Consider the following 24636-nt stretch of genomic DNA (forward strand, 5'->3'; position numbering starts at 1 on the left):
ATTTCCTTTTACCCCATCAGCCTGGCCTTTCTGGGTTCTTGTTGAACATTGACAGACAGTTTGAAGGGTTTCAGCTGACGCAGATGGCAACCTTGAAAATGTCTCTGACAGCCTCACCGGCTCCCCCTTCCCCAAGCCTTGCACAGCTCCCCTTTTGTAATTTCCTTTTCTTCTTGAGATTTGAGGAAAATAAGTCTGGGGCCTCCCCTCGGGGGGCAGCCCCAGCCTCGGATCTATTTGCCAGCTATTAGAGATCATAAATCTCTATGGTGAATGGAGCCGCTGCCATCAGTGGTGCAGGGTTTTTGATGGCGCTGCTGGGGGAGTTGACCTCAGGGCAGGCCTGCAGCAGAAGAAGGGACTGAATGGTTAAAGAAAGACAGCCTAGAGGCGGCTCGTTAAACAAATGTTTCTCCCCTCTTTTTGTTCCCCTTCTCATTCTGTGAAGAGCTGCTGAATGCGCGCAGCGGTGAAGGGGTGTTTGATAGAGGGTTTGGCCTGGCGGTAATGAAGAGTTCTCACCTTGTTGTAAATGGGAGGTTTGGGGCCATTAGGTCACCGATCGATGTCTTTGTCTCTGCGCTGACCTGCCTGTGCACTGTGTCTGAGTGACTTGGATGCTCCACCATGCCTCTGTGTGCACATGTGAGCATCTGACATGGATTTTGACTTTTGTATGCATTTGTGTTTCTGTGAGAATGATGTTTGGTCTACGCTTTTCTCTGAGTCTTGGATCAGAGTCTTACTTGTGTCCAGTTGTTCGTGTGTCTTTGTTTCATTGTGTCTTGATACATGTTTCTCTCCGGTGTGAATGCTTTCACAAGCAGCGACAGGGGGTAAAGTGTTTATTTGAACACATGCTAGAGAGCCTGCTGAGGGCTTCTCGGCTGTCTGCTACAATCCCCTCAGCTTCTGGATGCACCCTGTGGGACGGGACAATTCTCTCTCCCTCGTTTAGTCTGTTTCTCCCCCCTTTTTAAACTATCAACCAATCTGTCACTCTCCACTGTCCACAGTAATACAGATGATTTTGAATACACATTTTGTTTCCCTCTCTTTTTGTCCTTGTGTTGGTTAAGCTGTAGAAGTAGTGATTTTGATCACAGCTGTTAGCTTCATTATGCCAACATTATAAGACTTTGTTTGACACCACTCATTTGACTGACCGATATACAGCACAGTAGGAAGTCTAAACAACTCATTGCAGATCTGAGAAAAAGAATGGATACTTAACACAACTTAGGGAAGTGTCTTGGGGCCATTTCTTAGTTCAAACAATAAGTGAATGGAATAATGAAGAACCAGGACTACCCCAGCATTCCTCAGCATAACTTTAAACAAAGTCTCAATTGTCAGCTAGACAACTGAGACTTGGAAACACTTGGGTCTTCCAAACACGTCAGAGCTGGTTGTGGATTGGATAAAGCATTAAACCTTTTGGATGACCTTGCTAAAGTCACCAAACATCAGTGCTTTGCATATTGTACTACTGTGTCTTCATATTGAGTTGATGAAATGATGAATGATGCATGGAAATCCGCATGTGTCTGTCCTGCATTGACTGTTTATCCATGTCAGGATCTGGGTCTGCAGTTGACCTTACACATACTTGATGTCTGATTGTGCAAAATCACATAATTCTTTCAGCCCTAAAACCAGAAAGCCAATAGTGAGTGCTAGATACTGTTGCACAGTTACACTTACAGTACTCCTGTAGGAATAGTATAACCATCTTCTTTGGCTACTCTTTTTGTAGTAAAGCAGAGCAATGTCACACCTGGTTAAAAAGCATGTGTTGTCCCAGTCTCAGAGATGCCAAGTGGGCAAATATACTGTAGGTTTACTGCATGTAACTGTAACAGATGTCTTTTTCTTCCATGAACCAAGCCTCAGGAGTACTGATGACAATACTGCATGTTATATTTGTATGGTTTTAAACTTTTAGGACAGAGTTTGTGGTGGGGAAGTAGACTCTCTCTCTCTGTGTGTGCTAGATAATGAGGCAGAGACAGAACAGGGACATTGAGTGGGTGTGCAGTCCTCTCATATGGTGCTGGGTAATAGATCTCAGTGGCTGGCTGTGGAGCGAGCTGCTATAATATGTTGGGAATTAGTGGAGATGTCGATCAGGCAGAGACAGACAGAGAACATGCTTCTGGTTGACCAGGCATATTGATGCTGCGTTGCCTAGAAACATCTAATTTGGACTGAGGTGATCAATTCTTGTGATTTTTTATGGTTACATTAAGAATAATTGTCTGATTCTTTCTCTACAGGAGAATTTTCTTAAGATAGAGTGCCTAGAAGTTTTTTAATTAAGCCTTAGTTATTGCAGCAAGATGAACAGGATGGCAGTATAATTCAAAACAATGGGTGGATGTAGGGAAAAGAAAGGCTGCATGTTTCACACTTTCAAGAGGAATTGCCAAGATGACACTGAATGCAATTTGCACAGCATTATTACCCCTCCAGATCCTATTTGAATCTAAAGAAAAAAGATGAGTTCACATTGTCAATTAGTTGCATTAGTATCACCTTAAACTTTGGGAGAGTCAGGCATCGATTATTATCGCAGTTTGCCTCTCATGAACAGATGGACTAAAATGATGACCCTCAGATCTGTTTTGTGATATCTAGCTGATTCAAACTATTATTTCTGTGAAGCGGAGAGGAGTTTGGCACCAGTGCAGTTGCACGTTGGAAAATTAACCTTGCTGAAAGCATCCTATTTTGTATCAAGAACATGAAGAATGCTTAATGATCAAGGTCATGTGGACCAACTTGCCTATAGACAGGCTGTCTGGTCTGCAAGCTGATTGACAGCCACTTTGAAGACACTAAACAACATCATCTGGTGGTTTTATTGTTGTGTAGGGGTCAGCATGGGCTTTCTGACCACTCTGTGGCTGTGTTGCATCAAACACAGTGAGCTGTGATGCACATGTTCTGACACATGTCGGATCATGGCCAGCGTTACATATTTACCACGATGACCACTGTCCACCACAACATTAAATGATGATTAGATGGATTCATTTACGTGTTTCATTCTAGCACAGTCAGGGTATCAGATGTGTAGAGATTTGAAGTAATACTTTGGTGTCTGACATCTGTACAAAAATAAAGCCCCATCTGTGTGCACATGCACATGTACCCGCTGAAGACATCTTCACACCCACCCACGTTGCCTGGTTACAGGCCAGTTGGCAAGGAAACGGTGACGGCCCGTGCTAATATGTGATGGCCTCAGATGACTCTGTGTGTGTGTGTGTGTGTATAAGTATTTGCATGCGTGTGTGAGATGAATGAAGGCTTTAATCTGTCAAGCAAGACAGGTGACCTGGCGCTCTGTTGATTAGCCCAAACAGACACGTCAGTCATTCCTGCAGGCACCGTGAAACACACTTCTGGAGGATGAAACCTATACCAGGTATTGCAAGGAAGTATTTGTAAATTTGGCAAAAGATTATTTTGATATTTTACTCACGCAGTTATTGTTTTTAAAATGAAACATCCTGCTGTTGTGTGTTGTAAAATATCACAGAACTAAATTTTAAACAAAACTGAATTTGTTTTTCACGTAGTAAATAATTACAGTTCAAGTGATGCATGATCCGAAGATGAATTTTTCCATTTTCCTCTTTAATGTAGACAGATAACTGTTTGTTTTATGCTAAGAAAGATGGAAAGAATGAGAGGAGAGGAGAGACAGTGCATCAGATGACACATGAGTGAAAGTAATTACCCGTGGCATGCTATGTGCACTTGCTATCACAGAGGACAGCAGAGCAGTGGAGAGAAGAGAGCATGGGAAATGAAAGGAGCCAAAAGAGGATAGGAGATGGGAGGATGAGGAAAAGGAAGCTGACTGAGTATAGCTCCACAAGTTATGAAATTACATTTTTGGGGGCTAATGGTTGGATTTTGCCTTGGTATCACTTGCAGGAAGAGGTGATGTGCCGAAGCAGGAAAGCTTCTCAGCTTAGAGAGCTTCAGCTCGATGGATTCCTGACTTATGTGAGGTTCCTCTCTTCAGCACCTTCCAACTTTTTTGGTTCGTGGACCATCTACAGTGATTTAAAAAGTAACACTAAAAAGCAGTTTGGAAATGTTATCTCACCTGTTTCATTTCTGATCACACTCGGGACCAAAGGTGCTTCAGGGATTTAATTAGGATTTATTACATTTATGAATTGTGAGGCAACTTTGAAAGGATCCCACCCATGGAGAAACACTGCTGGAAATCAAATATGACTAACAAGGGGCAGAAAGGAGTGTGTGAGAAATTGTGGAGAACCTGCTGTTTAATGGAGGTGGTTTACAATGGAGCGCTTTGATGGGGGCAAGCGTGGTCCACTTTGAGCTTGTTGATCTTGCTGATGTTAGCCATGTCAGATTTTAAAGTAATTGTCTTGATCTGTGCCCAGCTGAATGTTATCCTATTAAAGGAAGTCATTTTACTTGACACCTGCCAGCGTCAGTAGTTCAGTTTCCCTAAAAGTCTGGCTACATTTTAAATGCTATTAAAATGCATAGCCTTCATAATTGTCACACAGAGTAAGCATAACGTTAACATTACTAAAAGAATCAGCAGTTTGTTCCTTTGTTCTTCACTTGGTTTTCTTTTTTCATATTGTAGCAGCACTATACACTGCATGCCAGCTCTGTGCACACTGCATTACCAAGAGGCCCAGTTAATTATCACCTCATCTACAGTATTTATAACTCCTTCTCTTTTAATATTGCTCTTCAAACCTTTATCTTGCAGCACTTACATGCTCCTTGTTCTGCAGACTTCTCTTCCCCTGTCTTACCTCCAGTCCCTCATTCATCTGTGGCCTTAGCCTTCGCCTCTGAGTCTAGGTGTTGTTTATGGTTGCATTAACAGGCACTGTTGTGGCATTTTCAGGGGCTATTAGAATCTTTCTGAGGCATCTTTCTGTCTCTGAAGTGTGACGTGGGCAGAGCACCGTCTCGGGGCCGTGACATGCATGGCGAACTGGTCTTTATGTGAGCCAGACGGCTGACCTTTTCCTGCAGAATCCTCTGCCACAGGAGAGGTGATGTCAGGGTAATTAATGGTGTGAAACTGCGATAGTTCATCACATCTCTTTCTTCTGCAACCCCCCACCCCCACCCCTCCACACACACTCTGCTGTCACTGTGTGTCACTCAACTGATCTGGAGTATTAGATCTTCAAATTGGTGTCCATCTCAGTTCCCAGCGGAAATAGAAAGTTTCAAATCCAATCCAACTAATGAAAACAAATAACTGAAGGTCATACAGTAGATCAGAGGTTATTAGAGCTTTTGTTACTTAAGCTACAAATGTTATTGGATTCATTCGGTCCTGTCATGCATGGTGCCATGCTGATTAACCACGGTCATACCCACCTCACCATGGAGGAAGATGTTATTTAAAAAGCATGACATACATTTAATTGACATCTCAGACAGAAGCAATGTGTTTATGCAGTGTGATTGTTTTTTCATATCCTGTCCAACAACATACCTTTGCTGTGATAACAGGTTTCCTGTAGTACATTAGGGATTCTTTTTACAGTACTTTTTACCTAATGAAGAAGTAATGAAAATAGCAGACAGTCATTTTTGCTCTAGTACATACAACAGTATGATTGAAAGAAGTAATGGCGGGAGAGTGACTGACAGGATGACTGGCAGAGCAGTCTATTCAACCAACTTTCTGTGATTACATGGTTCAGTCTCCCACAGAGCTCTGAGGATACATCCTGTCTTAAATGTAGTTTTGGGCTCAATTTTCAATTTTATTATATTATTAATTTACAAGGAGTTTGAACTCATTCATGAGAACATGTCGTCCGACTGTCATGTGGTTGTCCTGATTCAATGAGACCCCAAAAAGCCAATTTCTATTGACATGTTATTATGTGATGTAGGTGTAAGAGGTCAAATGTCAAAGGTCACTGACAGAAATCAATCTGGGCTGAGGCTTAGTGGTCAGATTGATCAAATTAATCTCCTTTTTTCCTCTTCTTCCTTTTATTCTTTCTTAGTTTTAGGGGATTTGATGGACGGATGTAACTCATGAAAACAAGTTAATGGCTGATGACAAATATCCTGTACTTTTTTCAGTTTTAGTTTTTATTTGCATTATTTGATATCACTGACATTCAGATGTTCAACAGTAGTACAGGTAGTTCGACAGCTTTGTTCCTGCATACTTTGTGTTTGGTTAGACTACTTCATTTTTCCAGACTCTCTAACCCAAATTACTAGAACACCCCCCTTTCCCCCTTTACAAACTGCCCATTCTCTGGTTCTTTAATATTCAGCTTTATGAAAATGAGGTTGAAGACAAAAAGCCTTGCATTGTGTCCTATCCGCATTCCCTTTGCCACTGCCCCAACATACCCTTCTTGACTCCCTTCTCCACCCTCCCACCCTCCCTCTGCTGTTTGTCTCTTCCATTCTGACACCAGGCTGCTGAGAAGCCCTCAGTATGACAGCTCATTGGTTGAGAATGTTCTGCGGTATAATGTCTGCACCAGGATTTGTGTGTGTGTACATGCTTATTTTAATCTTAGGGATTTGCATCCTTCCCTTAGCTGTTTGCAAAACAAGCCTTATGGAACACAGACAATAACACAGTTGTGAAAATAAAAACATACTGGGATAAAAGTTAAGTCAAATTCACAGTCTGATGAATGTTGTTACGTGCACCAGCTGATGTGTTTTCTATGTTTTAATTCAAATGCATGATCCATGTAGCATTAATAGTTAAGAGGTTTAGCTGCTATAAAACATAGATACATTAATTTAACATAGTTAAATATGGACAATCAAAATAGTTAGTAGACAAGCTGAAGTGATTAGCTGGTAAACTGAGAGATGTTAATTTTATTTCTTCTTTTTGAGGATAAATTCAAACATCATAATCTGCAGAGTAAATGACCATTAATTGCAGTGCTACAATTTGAATTAAAAACTAAATAAAACATGTAGTAGTTTGTCATTTATCATATAACGTAATGCCCTTCTCTGCATGGACTTCTGGGTGCATCAGAAGGAAATGATCACTCATTAGAGCAAAGGGATTGGCTAAACCTGGCATGAAATTGCCATAAGAAGCCCATTGTTGAGAGTGTGTGTCCCTCTGCAGCTCCACCCCAGCAGCCAGCCTGTTGACTAGAGAGTGCTCATTCAACTATAAAGCCAAGTGGGGAAGTATTTGTGTGTGTGTGTGTGTGTGTGTGTGTGTGTGTGCCTGTAAGGACAATAATATATGGCTGCCTAATCTGGAAGTGACAGGTGAAGCGATAACCAGAAAATTTATTGAAGTAGTTATTTTTCTTCTTCTAAGGGAGTTTGCATGTTTGCAGAGAGAAAGTGAAGGAGATGTGGGGTAGAAAGAGGCGTTATGTGAAGGGCGGAGCAAGAAGGGTGAGAGAAGGCTGACTGGGGCTTTAAGGGTATGTGAGTGTGTCTGAAAGAGAATGATGGTTGTGTGTGGGGGGGGGGGGTGGGGAGGTGGCTGTTGAGGGTCTTGGATTGGACTGTAATCCTTTAGTGCTGGTTGGAAATAACCCTGAACAGTCTGGGGCAAACAATATGACGGGGACACACCCACACACACACACACACACAACATATTGTCTGGCTCTCACTCTGTGTGGTGAGGCTGGCTTTGGCTGACATTACTTCATCATGACAAAATGTCCTCTGCAGGAACTGGCTGATTTATCACAAGAGAAGGTTGGTTCTTGTAAAGTACAGTTTACATGTATGTCTGTGTGTGTGTGTGTGTGTGTGTGTGTGTGTGTGTGTGTGTGTGTGTTCATGAGAGAGAGAGTGAGAGAGAGACAGAAAAGTGCATGTGCTAGGGAAGAGGACAGTGTGTGTCTGTTGAGTTTAGACAGTTTAATCATATTAAACAATAAGTTATTTTGTGTTTGCTTTGTGGAATATAATTGTCAGATTTCACTATTGTAAGCGTATCCTCTAGTTTAATAAGAACAAACACACAATTTCTGCAACACATCCTTTATTCTTTTACAGATTCTTTTTTTATTTAATTGAATTATTCATTCATTGGCTAATAGTTGCAGCTATTCACTCAATAATTTACTCCATAGTGAACAATAAATTGAAATTGTGGACACTTTCATCACTATCATTTTGCATTATCCCTGAGGGGTGTAGAGATTAATATATCAAAAATGTTATTAGCGCTTGTGCCAGACAGTGTTATATGTATTATAGACACAGATAACTTTGGAGATGACGCTCTCATCACATACAGTACTGGAAAAGATTTGATTATTACGGCTTTAACTTAAAGATGACATTGAGTGGAAAGGGAATAAAAACTGCCTCATCACTGTTAGGTAACATAGAGAAAAACAACATAAGGCAGAGCCAAAACCTATTCTCCCTATTGTCGTTTGGTTGAGCGTAGAGCACCTGCTGCCAGCCTGGCTGTACCCTGTGTCTGCCAACACTGGCATATGGCAAACACATTCTCACATACACACTCATCTGTGCATGTACACGGCCACTATTTCTGGTTCAGGGCTGTTGTGAGCTGGCATGTGGCTCATATTGTCTGAATGTCACATCTTTATGCATGAATGCGCTGTATTTACACACCCAGACATGGTTACACTCACACACATCTATTTGCAAATATGCAGATACAGAGACACAGTAACAGATGTGAGCAAAATTGTTCATTGAAGAAAGAAAAGAACACAAAAGTCACTGAAATAACTTAAAACTCACAAAAATAATAATAAATAAAAATGTGCTAAACATCAACTCATGAAAATCAGACAGTAAAAAACAAACTAATGAAACTGACCTGGACATAAATGATAGTAGAAATAAATGAATATAATTGGACCATAGGGACATATAGTGTGTCCTGTAATTAGCACCACAGGTGTCTTCAAACGTGTAATCAGTCAGTCTGCCTCTTTAAAGGGTGAAAAGTGGTCACTGTGCTGTTTGGTATCATGGTGTGTACCACACTGAACATGGACCACAGAAAACTAAAGGGAGAGTAGACTCAGGAGATTAGAAATAAAAATGACAGACAAACATATTGAAGGTAAAGACTGTAAGACCATCTCCAAGCAGCTTGATGCTCCTGTGACTACAGTTACACATGTTCCTCAGAAGTCCTCAGAGGTCCACAGGACTGTAGCCAACCTGTTTGGAAGTGGCCGCAAGATAAGAACTTATGACAAATTAAAGAGACAAATAATACAGGTAAGACAGGTAACTAAAGAGCCCAGAACAACTTCCAAAGAGATGAAGAATATAAGGAAAATAACACTGTAGCTACTGGTCAACACAGAGGAGGCTTTGTCATGTTCTGGGGCTGCTTTGCTGCATCTGGCGCACGGTTTCTTAAATCTGTTCAGGGTACAATGAAATCTCAAGACTTTTAAGGCATCCTGGAGCAAAACGTGCTGCCCAATGTCAGAAGGTTTGGTCTTAGTCACAGGTAAACATCTGTGGAAAGAGCTGAAACATGAGGTCTGGAGAAGTCACCCTTCAAACCTGAGAGCTGGAGCAGTATGCTTGTGAGGAGTGGACCAAAATACCTGTCGACAGATGCAGAAGTAGCAGCTGTCCTGAAATCAAACATTCAAGTTGTGGATTGTCAGAGCATGTTTGTGCTCGGTTGAACACAAACACATAGCTAAAGGCTTTTCTGTTTTGCCCTTGTATTAGGGGATCAAGAGCAACTTGATTATTAGCAGTCCAGGCAGAATTACTTGCAGTCCTTGCCATTGGAACCAGAGCAGACTATAATAAATGCCTTTGCTCACGTCTCTGTAATCAGCAAACCTCTCTGATGACTAGCTCTCTCAGAAATCATTCATAACAGCAAAGAAAAATGCAGATTTTTTGTTTGTTTGTATGTTTTAAGTGCCTCTGTCAGTCTAAATTGCCATTTAAGATTTAAAACCCAAACTATGAAGTGCAAAGGAGAGGAACTGGCATCTGGGTCCGTGGTGTCAGGGGTATGAAGGCTGGAGGAAAGTACACAGCTCTATTCATTCAAATGCTTAAGCTGCAGCTGCTCCAAAGGTCTTTTGAATATCCATCTTTTTAAAATATCTGTGGTTTGTGCTACATCTGAATTTTCAAGATATATTTGAATGCATCCTCTTCATTGGTTTTTTGATATACTGAATGTGTGTTGTGCTTCTCAAATGCCATCAGCCATCCCAGTTAGTTCAACTTGTCTTTTCTGTTCTTTATTCTTTCAGGAGTACAGATTATAAATTAATTATTAATAATGTATTTAGACATATTGTTTTATCACCATGCTTTGTCTGTGTTTATTTGCAGTATGACCCTGACAATTCGGGCTTTATCAGTACAGAGCGCTTCAGGGACTTGCTAGCGACCCATGGTTCTGAGCTTGATCCCCACAAACTTGAAGTCCTGCTGGCCCTCGCAGATGGCAACGCTGATGGAAAAATTTGCTACCAGGACTTTGTGAACCTGGTAAGATGTTTTAACCTCACTGGAAACAGTTGTCAGCAGAATAGTAGATTAGGGCTTTTTCTGCTATATAACATCTTTATATCTATGTTCAGTTTGTTGTTTAAATTTTAACACATATCCAGCACATTCTTGCAAGCTGTACTGCAATTCACTTTACTACATCTAAAACCTAAGAGTAAGATGCAAATGATGAAACTGATTTTAACTTTAGACTTGACAGAATCAAAAAACAACAATGCAACTTTGGCACTTGTGGTTTATAACTTTACTTGGACTTTAGACCTTTTTACTTTTAATGAATTTCATTTACAGTTGCAGTTTGTTTCTTTTTATTTTTGATGTGGTCAAAGAAACAATGAGCAGAAATTTAACATTCAACAACAAAAAAAAATATATATATATACATACAGAATATACAGGATATGTAATATTGGAATTGTGCCAGATACAAAGCAAATTCCCATTATATCCTACTTGTGAACTTACAAAACAAAGTGTCCAGCACATCCCTTGAAAAATGTGCATTATCTGCACTATTTGCAGATATATCCCAAAAACCTTTTACTGCCTCATCAGCCATCTCCAAAAGCCATGTTCCAAAAACCTCCACAAATGCCTCTCCCTTTGGTGATAAATTCTCCTCTTAATGCTCACCTTGCCCTACTTTCAGTTTCACCTTCAAACTGTTGTCTACTGCAAGGTCTCGCTCAAGGATCTCCAGCTGTGCTCACTGCCTCATGACCTTCTCAGTTTCTGTTTTTTGCTGTCTCGCTCCTCTTCCTCACAGGAGTCTGAACTGCTGACCTGGGACTGTGTGGAGTTGTCTTGAAGTGGGAGTAGTTGCGTGGTAAACATAACTGTTGGGTGGCTGAGGGCTTGGGTTGGTGTGTGTGTGTGTATGTGTGTGTGTGTGTGTCTGCAGAGACACTGTGGGGAATTCATTGTTGTGTCTGTGAGTGTGAGTATGACCATCCATCCCTTTATCCTTTGTTCTTGAGAGCTGCGTATTGTTTGATACAGTGGGTAAGCAATGAGGCCTGTAGGAAGCTTGGAAAAAAGTCCAAGGGTTTTTCAATATTGGTCTCCTACTCATGAATTCATGCCACATGACTGGCCATGGGTCAGGCTGAGCTACTGGAAGGGGGACAGAGAGGAGTGAGGTGCCTCCAGTTGTTTCTGCATGCCCACTCAATGGTTTATACATTCACTGAGGCAGCTATGAGGAAATAAAACACAGACAGCAATGAGGATAAAGAAAGAAGTCTTGTTTATGTTTGAAATTAATTAATGATTCCTAAAATACGATGAATTGATTAATAATTTATTAGTTGAAAAGGCCAAAATGACCCCAACTCTAAACCTAACCCTGTCCTGCACAGGACACTGACTTTAAACTATGTGACTTTTCATCAATGCAGCATCATCCAACAAGGAGCTGTACTGTCCAGGAATGTACAGGGCCATATTCCTGGTGAATTGCTATTTATACTGTTACTATATTATACTGTAATTGCTAATTGATTGGTCATGTGTGTTCTAATAGTAAAAAAACATGACTACGTTTGGCCTTGTCATTTTTGTTTTTTGATTTCATAGAGGACTAATCATTTTGGGTTTAACAGCGTTACTGAAGTTAGACTCTCACCTGAAAAAACACTGTGGCCCTGCATTCATTTTTCCTTATGCTCTTGAGGCTGAACGGGAGCAGAGCCCTGCAGCCAAGTTCCAGTATCTGTGGAAAGCTGTCCCAGAAGACTAGAGGGTGTTAAAGCAGAATATTAATTATATTCATTCCATTGTTTTGTAATAGGATTGTCTATAATGGATTATGGGTATAATGCCTGGGTTTTCACACCCTTTTCACCATGTACTGCATTTCTGTGGTAAAGTTCTATGATAATTCACTGCTAGTCTTGCATTAACCCCCTGTTCTTGAACTCTCTTCTTCTTCTGTCTCCTTCACTTCGTCACTCTCCTTCACAAATCTCCTCAGACTGTGTTTTACACTGATCAAGCAATAAACCTGTGTTTTGCTGGCAGAATGCCTACATTTCCCCTTCACCTCTTTTCGTCCCCTCTCTTTCTTTTCCTCTGGCCATTGGGTAAACAGACAGAATGTCATTCTTTGTTCGCATACAAAGAGAGGAATTGCAGTCACTTTTCACAAACAGACACGTTTTTGTTGAGTGCCATCATAGTGAGGACATTTTGGCACGAAGACCTGGTCTAAGAATAATGTTTAGGTCAGGATTAGGTTTGGACGTACAGTAGACATTTAGTTGGGATGGTTCAGGTTATGTTAACGAGCTAAGAAAAGCATTTTGTCAGTGTCCTCACAGTGTGTGTGTGTGTGTGTGTGTGTGTGTGTGTGTGTGTGTGTGTGCACTTGCGTCAGTATGTGGTCTGGAAGTGGCCATGGTAACCTGTAATCATTTTCCCACAGTTCTCTCTGGCTGACATAAAGGCTGAAATAATTGGCTTTTTCTGAAGTTTATCTCCTAACAGTGGTCCCTGCAGCAACACTAAAAGTCTCATTAAACAGCACCAGTAGAACCATCAGCCAACTGTTCACAAAGAGATTTTATTGATGTTCTGATTTTACATCTGTCTTCTTATAAGTACAGTACATAATAATCTATTGAATCATTTGAACTGAAGTGAACTGAGATGTGTACATTTGTTGTTTTCAAGTTTTTACAGACTTTTTTTTGCCAATAGTCACTCTACCACGTTACATCTATCTATTTTACCAAGGTATAACCTTGCTGAAAACAACATCACTCATTCCCATTACTTTAAAATAACATTGGAGTGGAGTGGACTGATGGAAAATGACAGAGCAGAGTAATAAAAAGATTAGGGAAGGAAAGAGGGAGAGCTCCCCAGCTTCTCTTAATTGTGACTAGTTCAGACCTTATATAATACTGGTGTTTATTGATGACATGCCTGCTGATAAATGTAGTAATATGAATTTGAATGTGTAAAAGCTAGACTTTCTGCTCAGATTCAGCCAAATGCTACAAAACTAATAGGACACTGCTTCATACTGCAGGTGGATAATGACACAAATTATAAAATGAAAGGTAAAGAAGACAGAGAAATAGGATATTCTTCACTAGCCAAGTCAAGCCTGATCTCAACCCAGTAGAGTATTCTTTTTACTTGCTGAAGACAAGACTTGGGAAGAGAAAGAGCCGCAAACAAGCAGCATCTTGAGATCCATATTTCTATACTGTGTGTAGTGGAGGAACTTTTTAAATTAATCAATTAATCATTTGGACCTTTCGAGAGGTTAAGATAACGTCATCAAATGTCATGTTTGTCCAAGAAAAGAATCCAAAAACAGATTCATCAATTATGAAATCCATTACTTTTATTAACTTTATGCTGATTGAATTTTAAAATGAGATGCCCAGGGTGTGAAAAATGTAATATCTGTGCTGTGAATAAAGACTGTGCTAAATCAAAACAGATGATAAGTGCTACAGATGAAAAGCAGAAAATCCCAGAATCTTCTGTAACTAAAAGTGTCTGAGTGATGAACTACTTGTGAGCTATGCGCCAATCAAGAAAAATATATATTTGGAAATGAACTCTTTATTGTCAGCAAAGGATGTGGAGACGGGGTTTGGTGGTTGCTAGGTGACGATACAGGCATTTTGTTGCTATGGTGAGGTGGTAGGGGTCTGTCGTTGTGACTGAGGAGTATTGGTGTGTGATACTCTGGTGTGTACACAGAATACCGGCGCGTATACTGAGGCTCTTGTTGTACATTTGTTATACAGTTCTTGAACAATAGAAAATAAAATGTGTTATATTTATGTTATATGTGTTCAAACAAAAGTAAAAACCTGTTGAATTAGTGATAATGAACTAGTAAACTTTTCAGAATCTATCTTAACTCTCTCTCCTTCCCCTTGTCTTACTCTTCCTTCCCTTCTTATTTTTCTTACTTCGCCCTTTCTCCTTCCTCCCTCTCTCCGCTTCCATTTCCTCCACATACCTGCCTTTCATCCTATTCCTTCCTCCTTTGTCCAGATGAGTAACAAGCGCTCCAATAGTTTCCGAAGGGCCATCCTGCAGGGGAGCAGGCAAATTAAAGGCTGCAGTCTCAGAGATGAGGTTGGCTTGGGACTGTCCCAACAGCTGGTCCGACACATTGCCTACGAGACTTTGCCACGGGAAGTCGACCGCAAGTGGTACTTCGACAGCTACACCTACTGTCCCCCACCCTGGCTCATCCTGGCTATCACCATTGCTGAGGTAAATAGTTTAGGAGTGTGATACCAATATGTGTTGGGCGTTTTTTTAACCACTGACCAAAGATTTCTGCTTTTCAGTTGTGATACTAGTTAGAGATTGTAACAGATCCAGATGCAGTAACATATCAAGAAATATAGCAATGGAGCAGCGAAATTCAAAAAAGATTCAGTGAGGAAAAATAATCATGGAAACAATGTCGATTTGTTTTTATTTTATGAGGTGAAAATGTTTGCTAAAAAAGTGCACAATGTGTCTTTGTGAGAAACACTTGACATAAACAAAACTTCTTTCCAAGAATAATAAAGCAGGGTAGTGAAATATTAGTTTAAATATAATTAATTAAACATGTCAGTATTATTATTTTTTTATGTTTGGTAGAAGAACTTGAGTATAATATGTGATGCTTCAAGAAAACAGATGACTCAGAAATTATAATAGAGCTGTGTCTCTATTGTTGATTCAATGATTGATTTTTTCTTTGCCAGTCAATGTGCTGTAATATGACAGATAGCTCTCGAAGACGAGTAAATGAATTGAGTTGTGTTGAGTTTGTGGTTGTGTTCAGCTTTCATCTGATTACTATAGCAATATTTGATTTATGATGCTGAGCATTATTTTATTGCATTTACTGTGGTGTGTATACTTCTATAATTCCTTCTGAAGTCCCTCACTTAACGTTCATCCCTCTCTGCTTTCCCAGGTGGCAGTGTTCATGTACTACGGATTCCAACTGGACCGCCTGGTCCTACAGGTGTCCAGCCCCTCATTTCTAAAGAGCCCCTTACCTTACCACCCCCAGCTACGAGCACAAGCCTGGAGGTATCTCAGCTACATTTTCATGCACACTGGGTGAGTTCAAATCCTGTTGTGGTATATTTAACTACAGTAGAAGCATTTCAACCACCTGCATTTCCTAATGGAACCATTTTGTGTTTCTGTAACCTGGTCAGTGTCCAGACTTTAGACACTTTGGCTCAATAATCCATTTTACATTACATAAACACATTCACACAACAAAAACAACAACAACATTAACATTTGTTCTCATCAGTCTGTTGATTAGGGGAGAGTGTGCAAAGCACTACTGGTTTGAAATTGCACATTGATGAAAAGAAAAAGGTAGTGCATATACACTCCCCCCCAAAAGTCTGAGGCCAGTTCCTTTATTCTTACTGTAGACTGAAAACATGTGCACAATGTGTTCAGTCTACAGTAATAATAAAGAATCTGGCCTCACTGTTTCAGTACTTTTGGATACATTTGAAAACCCAATGTCAGTAAGAGTTTATGTAAATATGGTTATTATTTAATGTTACAGCTTGGGAAAAAGTAAATGCATAGAGGAGATGAGGAAATGAGTGATTGTGATTGTGAGTTTTGTTGCGGCTGTGCCATTGAGTCTTAGATACAGATTATAATATTTTGAAGTCATAAAACAAATAAACAAGTGAGTAATGTGTATGTACTGCAGTGGTGATGTCATATCTGAGTGTGGGGAACATTTATCTTCATAATTACACTTTGCTAAAAGAAACTGCTAAATATTAAAGTGACAGATTATTTATTAAAACTTCTGCAGTCTGCTCCTCTCATCTTCTTTTCTTTTCTCAGACTCTTTTATTATCGTTTCAGCCCAGGTCATCCAGGTTTAATTACCCTTCTGGGTAAATGTAGTCTCAGGCAATAATGAGAACTAATAAAACGATAATTTAATTAGGAGAACTCGAAGGATCTGGGTGATGGGTAAGAAGATAAACTGGAGGGGATGAGTGAAGTGATGAAAGGAGAGAGTTTTAATGTTTAACGTACATTGATTACGCAGGAGCATATTGAAATGACCCAGGGTCCTCAAGGGAAGTGGCTGTAAAGGAAAGGAAAAATATTATCCATCTCCCTATGTTGTGCTGTAATAAAAAATCTATTAGTACTGTAAAGCAATCCCTTATGTTGTACCAAGTATTGTCTGGTAGATTAGAGCATGAAATACATCTCTGGGGTAGCCAGTGTTTGTGACAACCACCACCAGATTTATTACCAATATGGAAGTCTCCAAGTTCTAGTCTGTTTAAATACATCTTGGAGAGTGAGAGGATGCATCAGGAATAGAGTGTACTGGTGCCAGTTTTTAAGAAGAAAGGAGAAGTGCAGAGCTGTGGCAACTTCAGAGGACTAAAGCTGATGAGCTATACAATGAAGTTGTGGGAAATAGCAGCGTAAGCTAGGCAACATTTGAGCATTTGTGAGCAGCAATATGGTTTCATGCGAGAAACCGTACAACAGATGCAGTATTTGCTCTGAGGATGCTGATGGAGAAGTACAGAGATGGACAAAGGGAGTTACACTGTGTCTTCAAAGATCTAGAGAAAGCGTATGACAGGGTGCCGAGAGAGGACCTATGGTATTGTATGAGGAGGTCTGGAGTAGAAAGAGAAGTATGTCAGAGTAGTGCAGGGCATGTATGAGAGCTGTAAGACAGTGGTGAGGCGTGCTGTAGGTGAGACAGCGGAGTTCAAGGTGAGGTTGCAGGGAGCAGAGAGAAAGAAGGTGAAGGACTTGAGTAGGTCAATGGTTCAGAGCAATGGAGAATGTGGAAAAGAGGTAAAGAGGTGCGTGTCAGCAGGTTGGAACTGGATGTAATAAAAGAGTATCAGCAAGAATAAAAAAGGAGAGGTGTTCAAGACAGTGCCAGTCAGTAAACGGATGCTGAGGTTGGAGCTGTCAGACAAGAGGTGTAGAGAAAGACCAAGACCAAAGGATGTCGTGAGAGAGGACATGGTGGTTTAGCTGGTGTGAGAGAAGAGGATGCAGAGGATATGGTTAAATGGAGGCAGATGATTCGCTGTGTTGACTCCTGAAAGGGAACGGCCAAAAGGAAAAGATGAAGAAGAAAACAACAGCAGTAACATCTTTTCTGGAACATTAATCTAATCTATAATGTTTTCTTGCTTGGTTGGTCTCTAACATTGTGTTTTTACACAGCTTGTGAACTACGACTAACTGCTGTTTTATGTTGAAACAGAACACAGTTCGATCACAAATAAAATGATATCCTCTGTGGTTTGGTAGTCATTCGGGCTGCATATCATTCAGCGGTTGGAGGGAGAAGCAAAGGTGGTGCAGATGCAGTAAATAATCAGTTCACATCATTAATGAGCTCTGAATACAAACAACCTTTGATCTATCACTATTCCAGAAAAGGCTCTAAATTGGATATTTCACAGATTTTGAATAGGCTACAGCTCGACTATAAGAAGATGTTTTTCTGTGTGTACTGGTTTTTTTTTTGCTGGTTAACTGAAGTTTAAAGGTGCTTTCTGGGGTGGAGTACTGTACGTGTTAATCAGTCCCTGCGGGTTAGAGGTTATTATTATTAATTACATTTACTTATGTCAAAATGATTTGGAGGCATATAAATCAAATCCACAATGTGTGCTCACTGATCTACTTCACATTCACTTTACTATATACAGTAATTTGTTGTATACTCTTGCTGCTCTTATAATTAAATCGTTCTTGAAAATCTTTTGTGACTCACTGATTCCAGCGTTTCCATACTTCACATAGCCAGTGCTGTGTCTCACTCTCTCTTCATTACTCTCTCACACCCTTACACACACTACAAACTATGAAATCCTGCCAAAAGCTCAGCAGCACTGATTCTTCCCAAATCTCTACCCTAAAACAAAGTGTATAAAATTGTCCATAAAACATCCCTCAGCAGAGCATTATGCAGTCTCTGTCTCTCTCGCTCCAGTTGTCTTTCCTCCCTCTCACACAATCACACACACACACACAAAAACCGTATGTCTGTAGCAGCCAGTACAGAAGATTAGTTTCTTGCAAGATTGAAATATGGTTATGACAGGAAGCAGTTGCAGTTGTTCTTGTAATAAATGATTCAGTAATAAATTATATAGTGTCAGTACAGTCTGTGCTGGTTGAATGTTGACACTGAGCACTTAATGCAGTTTTAGAATGCATCTTATGTTCATCCTGTTTTTTCAATAGGGCTTATTTTGTGAAAGAAGGTTGTGCAGTAAAGTTTAAACATTAAAAGACAACAGTAAATAGTGCTTTCTATTGGTGAAAGACCACGGTCATCTGGATACAATAGGTCCTATCCAACAGTGCAGACCACCCTCACAGTCTCATTAGCAGTATGGAAACAAAAAGCTGCTGTTATGTGAAGTAGACTTGTCATTGTGCATTTAGACATGTCTCTCTCAGTTAATCAATATGTCCCGCTGTTTCTCTGAGCAGTGGAACGACCCCCCGTGTCAGCATTGTAGTTGAGGTGGCAGAGTTGTTTCAGACTATAAAGAGATTATTGGTTTTGTATCTTTTAATCTGCGTTGTAGGAGCTCATGTGTGTGTGTGTGTGTCTGTTTGTGTGTGTTTGTTTGTTTGTTTGTTTGGTTTTGTTTGTTTTCATTTTTGCATTAATTTCTACAAAGATGCAGAAGCTGTTTGTTTAGTTGTTTTGTTCTGAATTACCTTTAGGACTATGTGTCCAATGGAGAATGAAAGAGGAGACTCCTGAATGACTCGTGCTAACTGCTGTTCTTTTGGATTCTGCTGTGGCACCCGAATGTGTCTGAGCTGCTGACTGAGGTTTGGCTGGGCAGCTTATTAGCCATGAAGGGCACAGAAAGTGTGTGTGTGTGTGTGTGTGTGTGTGTGTGTGTGTGTGAGAGAGAGTCTGTCTGTCTGTGTGTGCGAACCATTGCTAATAGTTATATCACACTGAAACACAAACCATGAGCGGATTCAGTCTTTGCAACTGTAAATATGTGTGATGTGATTTTGTGTCCACATTGTGCGTCTTAGTCTATGTTCACATGTAGTATTTGAGTGCACTGGAGTGTGTTGCTGATTATCTGATCATGGCCATGACAGTGTGGTTTGACGAAAGAGCAGATGTTCTTTGTCTGTGTGTGGGTGTGTGTGTGTGTGTGTGTGTGTGTGTGTGTGTCTGTGTGTGTGTGCATGTGTGTGAGAAAGCATACTAATATGGTTTTAGAAGGAACAGGCAGATGATAATAATTGAAATTTATAATAGAAACTACATATACAGACTCTAATGTCCTTTTAAAATGGGTGACATGTAATAATTTAGTGTTGAAAATGCTCTTAACCACGTCTGAGGCAAACTGAATATAATATAATATAATTTAGTTGCAACAGTCATCTAAGTTGCCCTTTTCTTTTTCTTTATTTCTGGTGATGTCTGTGTGCAGCTGGTATTATCTGGGATATCAAGTTTTCCTCCTCTCGGCTGAAGTCATTTGCTGCCATTCACACATTCACAGCACAGAAACAACTTTCCCTTGCAGAGAACACACATCCCCAAATTTGATTTTGACACACTTTCTTTTTTTTTGTCACAGTTTGGTGCTAGAGTTCAGTATGTTTCCTGTCAATCATCTACCGCCCACAGGAAGTGCCCCTACAGAGTTTATTATCACACCCATATCTTCACATTTGGAACAGTTATTGGTAGAGAAAAAGTGAAACACTAACTCAAGCCGCTTTTGATTGAAAGTTTGCATAAAAATCTACATAAATTTAGCACGCACTTAAAAATGATTGTGGAAAAGGAGATTATTTGAAGACAGATGATTATTATTATTGCTCTAATTTTTTGACTTGCCATACTCAGTAGTTGCACAGACATACATACACAAACAAACCCTTTAATTCTGTCAACAGCTCAGCAACACAGATCTTTGCCAATTGCCAAAACAAAAACAGAGTGCACGTACCAGCCAAAAAAATAAGCCTCACTGGAGAGCTCTGCAGCCTGACTTACTCTCTCACTCTCTTTTTGCATCGCTCTCAAAACATTTTCTCAGTTCTAATAATCCAGCCATGCATGTGTTCATGGCTTCATGTGTCTTGGTTTTATTTTACTTTAATTTACAGGATGTCCCACATAAGAAAATAAGAATGCTTCTTTGTACATATGGAGGTAAATATTGTGCTTACATATGTAATTTTAACATTCTGGCCCTAACTGCGTTTTTGTCTGTGTGTGTGTATTTTTTACAGGATTGAACACCTGAGTCTCAACATGGCCATGCAGCTGCTGGTGGGAGTCCCTTTAGAAATGGTCCACGGAGCCCTGAGGATTGGACTGGTCTATGTGTGTGGTGTGCTGGCAGGTGGGCGTTTGATCTCATACATACATACACACAATTACAAACTCAGTCTTTCTGCACTGACTGTCTGCATTTCCTTCCTCTTATCTACACACACACACACACACACACACACTACAGGCTTTTGCCTTTCAGCTCCACGATCCCTCCAGCAGCTTGTTGTGTATTTCTATGCATTTAACAGCATCCCTTTACAGACGGTATATTGGTGGATAGCGGTAATTGAGAAATGTAAAAAAACGTGTGTGTGTTTGCGTGTGTGTTGTGTTCTGGACAGATGGTCTTGTGTTTCTGTCTTACTACCAGACGTGGCAGGATGTAGGGGGTTGTCAGTGTCCCTTCAAAGCCCTCGCCTCCCACCCACAGTCATGTGTAATTGCACAGTGGAAAGAGAGACATCTCAAATTGAGATCAGTCAAAAACATACACAAACACACACAGTCATAATGAAATAGGAAGGGGGATGTGAGGTAGGGATGAAGAGAGAGAACAGACAGAAAGGGGAGATGAATTCATAAGTGTTAATAAGCCGTAGAGGATTTGCAGAGGGGAACCAGGATATGAGAAACTAAGAGATGGGAGAGGAGAGGAGAGAGGGTGGGTGAGGTTTAGGAGAAACCAAGTGAGCAACTGCAAAGGAGAAAGAAAAAGCACAAACACAGCTTTGAACAAAATGTCACCGCTCTCTTCCAACTTCCCTGTTAACCTCAGGCACTGGTGCAATTTCAGCTCTCTTCAGCTGAGACAGTGAGTCTGCATTTCTGTGTGTGTGTGTGTGTGTGTGTGTGTGTAGCGGTGGCGGTGGGGGGGTCAGCATACACTAACAAAGTCAGTCTACACCGATATTGTTTTTCTGCCTCCAAAACAAACCAAACATTTGAGGTATTCTGTTGTACATAGATAACTGGAGTAGAAATATTGGACTATTTTTTAAGAGTTAACAGATCTTTCTTGCTGATGGAAATGTGGCGGCTCGTCGTAGAATAAATGCTGCTTCTGTATATGTGTGTTACTGAAGGAAAGAAAATTGTGAGATATACTTTGCAGCCAGTCTTGTTTTGTTTAATATTCATGGAAATTATGTTTCCATTTCTCTCCCTCCATCTCTGAGTATCCATTTGTGTCTTTGTGTGTGTGTGTGTGTGTGTGTGTGTGTGTGTGTGTGTGTGTGTGTGTGTGTGTGTGTGTGTGTGTGTGTGTGTGTGTGTGTGTGTGCGCGCGCGCGGTGTAGAGGTCAGTGACAGACACCCTTGGGATACCAGCTGTGGTGGCCTGAATCTTGCACTTAAATGAGGAGGAAACGCATCATAAATCACTCCCACTTATGTACGCATGCAGACCAACTCACACATACGTAGACGTCAGCTGTTTTAATTAGATATCGACCACCGTCAGAGGAGGCGAGGCACGCTGTGGTTGTGTTGTTGTGGTTTGTTGTGTCTGACTGTGATTTTTTTTTTCTTTTTCTGTTTGTTGGCAGCAGGATACCAGCCACAGTTGCAATTCTTAGATTTTTTTTAATTTAGCAACAAGTGGATAAATGTGATAACCGAATATTTTTGGCACTGTAAATGATGTGGCATTTAATCAGTGGTGTTTAAAAAACTATTTCTGTATGTCTGTTTCCGTTTATTTCCAGCTGTAAAATAGCCTATAGGTGTTAATAATCCCATTTTAGGTCTCATTGCCAAAGATGTTGCTCAAAGAAGCAATATCGCAATAATATAATAAGCAGAGAGGGACTCAGCTGGCACATACAGGGGTCGAGACAGAGTTCAGAGGTCAAGTAATAACCCAGAGGGAGGATGATGACCATCTATGGCCTACACATACTCTGACACTTTAACAATGGATGTAACAACGAGTAATCTCTCATAAACAGCAGATATGTACGTAGACACAATAAAGAGTCTTTACAAAGAGCTTCAGACAGGTGCAGCGACAGACGGGAATATGTATAAGACAACATTCAGTCAAGCTGAAGAAAACAGACATAGACAATAAAATAAACAACAAAGAGAAGTCACACATTAGAATTTAAAGACTCAACTGCTGGCATAGGATGTTCACTCACAGAAGGAGCGCTCCACAGCTTAAAATGCAGCCAGACAGTTGTTTTTGTTTTTTTGTTTTTTTACTTTTTGGGAGTACTAATGTGTTTTATTATCTCCTCTCATGTACCTGGTTCTTCCTCTGCAGTTTGGAAGAACAACCAAGATAAATGAGCTCCACTTCTGACTCTAAAAAATAAGCGGACTGAGGGACTTTGAGAGACTGTGTGTCCTTGTCTGTGTGTGTGTGTGTGTGTGTGTGTGTGTGTGTGCACATATCTATGTCGCTAAAGTAATGTTATTAAACCTAGTTAATTACAGGGATGGAGGTCACCCTGCCCATACAGACTTCCTAAATACAGGAACTGCCGACGTAGAGGTGTCCTATCTAAATTCAGGTGTCTCGGTGTCCGTGTGTCTGTCTGTGTTTGAAGAGGAAGGAAGTAATGTGGAGTACGCCAAGAGGGTGTATCATGTGGGGGGATTAGAATTAGATTTAACATTTATGCTTTGTTAATAATTTATTATACACATCATTTATCTACATTAAATTATAAATGCCCCCAGTTACCCTATAGTTATCGTTATTAGTGTGCATGATTTTCTCTTATTTCAGAATCAATAATAAAAACACTGAAGAAGAGTCTTAATTGATTTTTTTCCAGCACTGCTTTTGTGCCACTGTGTAAACGTGTATCTGCCCAGCTGAACTTGCTGCATGTGTTTGTGTATGTAATCACCCAGCTGCTCAGAAGACTCTATACTGTTTAATGACCTGGTGAGTCGCATGCTGTTATTACACCACCTCGCTGTGCTGTCATTATGGTTCACATACCTGAGTAGGTCACAGATTAAGGAAAGAAGAAACTGCTATTCGGTGCTAAATGTCAGCTCCAGCTTTTAAAGATTCTTTCATTTCGCTTTCAGTCACATTCTGCTTTGATAATACAGGGCTGGCAAAGAGGGAACAACTGATTTGAAACTCGCTGAACAATTTCAGTGCGGTTTGAAAGTTTATCAAACACAAAGGACTGAAAAACACGAGGTGGTGTGTGTTACATCAGGGGAATGTCAGGTAAATGCAAATCTGTAAACCTAAACCTAAAATAGATTATACTAGTATTTATTGCTTTGCATATATGGGTATTGTATTCTTAATACAGTAGTCCATACTTATTTCAATCTCAGCATCTGTTTAGCGATATGTTCACAGTCTCTCCTCTAAACATGTCCAAACCACCTCGGTCTGGCCTCTCTGATTTTATCTCCAATACATCTGAAATAGATTGTCCCTCTGATGTACTCATTCCTTCCTGTCTATCCTCGTCACTCCCAAAGATGGATCCAAAGTAATATAACAATAAAAAAATTAAACACATAAGACCTCCGTCTTGTTTAGATAGTGTATGTGTGTGTAGTGGCACATCTTATCTGGTCATGGTGTAGTGACCTTAACAGACACAGAAGACACCCTACATTGTCATTTATACTCTATAACCTTATATGTTGAGTTTACAGTACGTGAACATGAGTCACCTTATAGAATTTTCATCAATTCAAATTTTTATTTAACAAAATGATTTGACTTTCTTCTCAGTATAATTAAAATCACTGCAACTCCCAGCCACAAAAAGAAATAGCCATTGTTTTTAAACCTTATTTCT

General features: G+C 40.2%; 1 protein-coding gene across 2 annotated transcripts in view; it reads left to right on the forward strand.

The window, feature by feature from the left end:
• rhbdl3 (rhomboid, veinlet-like 3 (Drosophila)) overlaps positions 1 to 24636 on the forward strand; it is a 41017-nt gene that overhangs the window by 11409 nt on the left and 4972 nt on the right. For both annotated transcript variants that reach the window (XM_026358971.1, XM_026358972.1), the window contains 4 exons: positions 10342 to 10500; positions 14539 to 14763; positions 15464 to 15612; positions 20812 to 20924. In XM_026358971.1, coding sequence (XP_026214756.1) covers positions 10342 to 10500; positions 14539 to 14763; positions 15464 to 15612; positions 20812 to 20924 — 646 coding nt within the window. The remainder of the gene's footprint in view (positions 1 to 10341; positions 10501 to 14538; positions 14764 to 15463; positions 15613 to 20811; positions 20925 to 24636) is intronic.

This window comes from Anabas testudineus, chromosome 1 (assembly GCF_900324465.2).
Source record: "Anabas testudineus chromosome 1, fAnaTes1.2, whole genome shotgun sequence".
In the NCBI taxonomy this organism is placed as follows: Eukaryota; Metazoa; Chordata; class Actinopteri; order Anabantiformes; family Anabantidae; genus Anabas; species Anabas testudineus.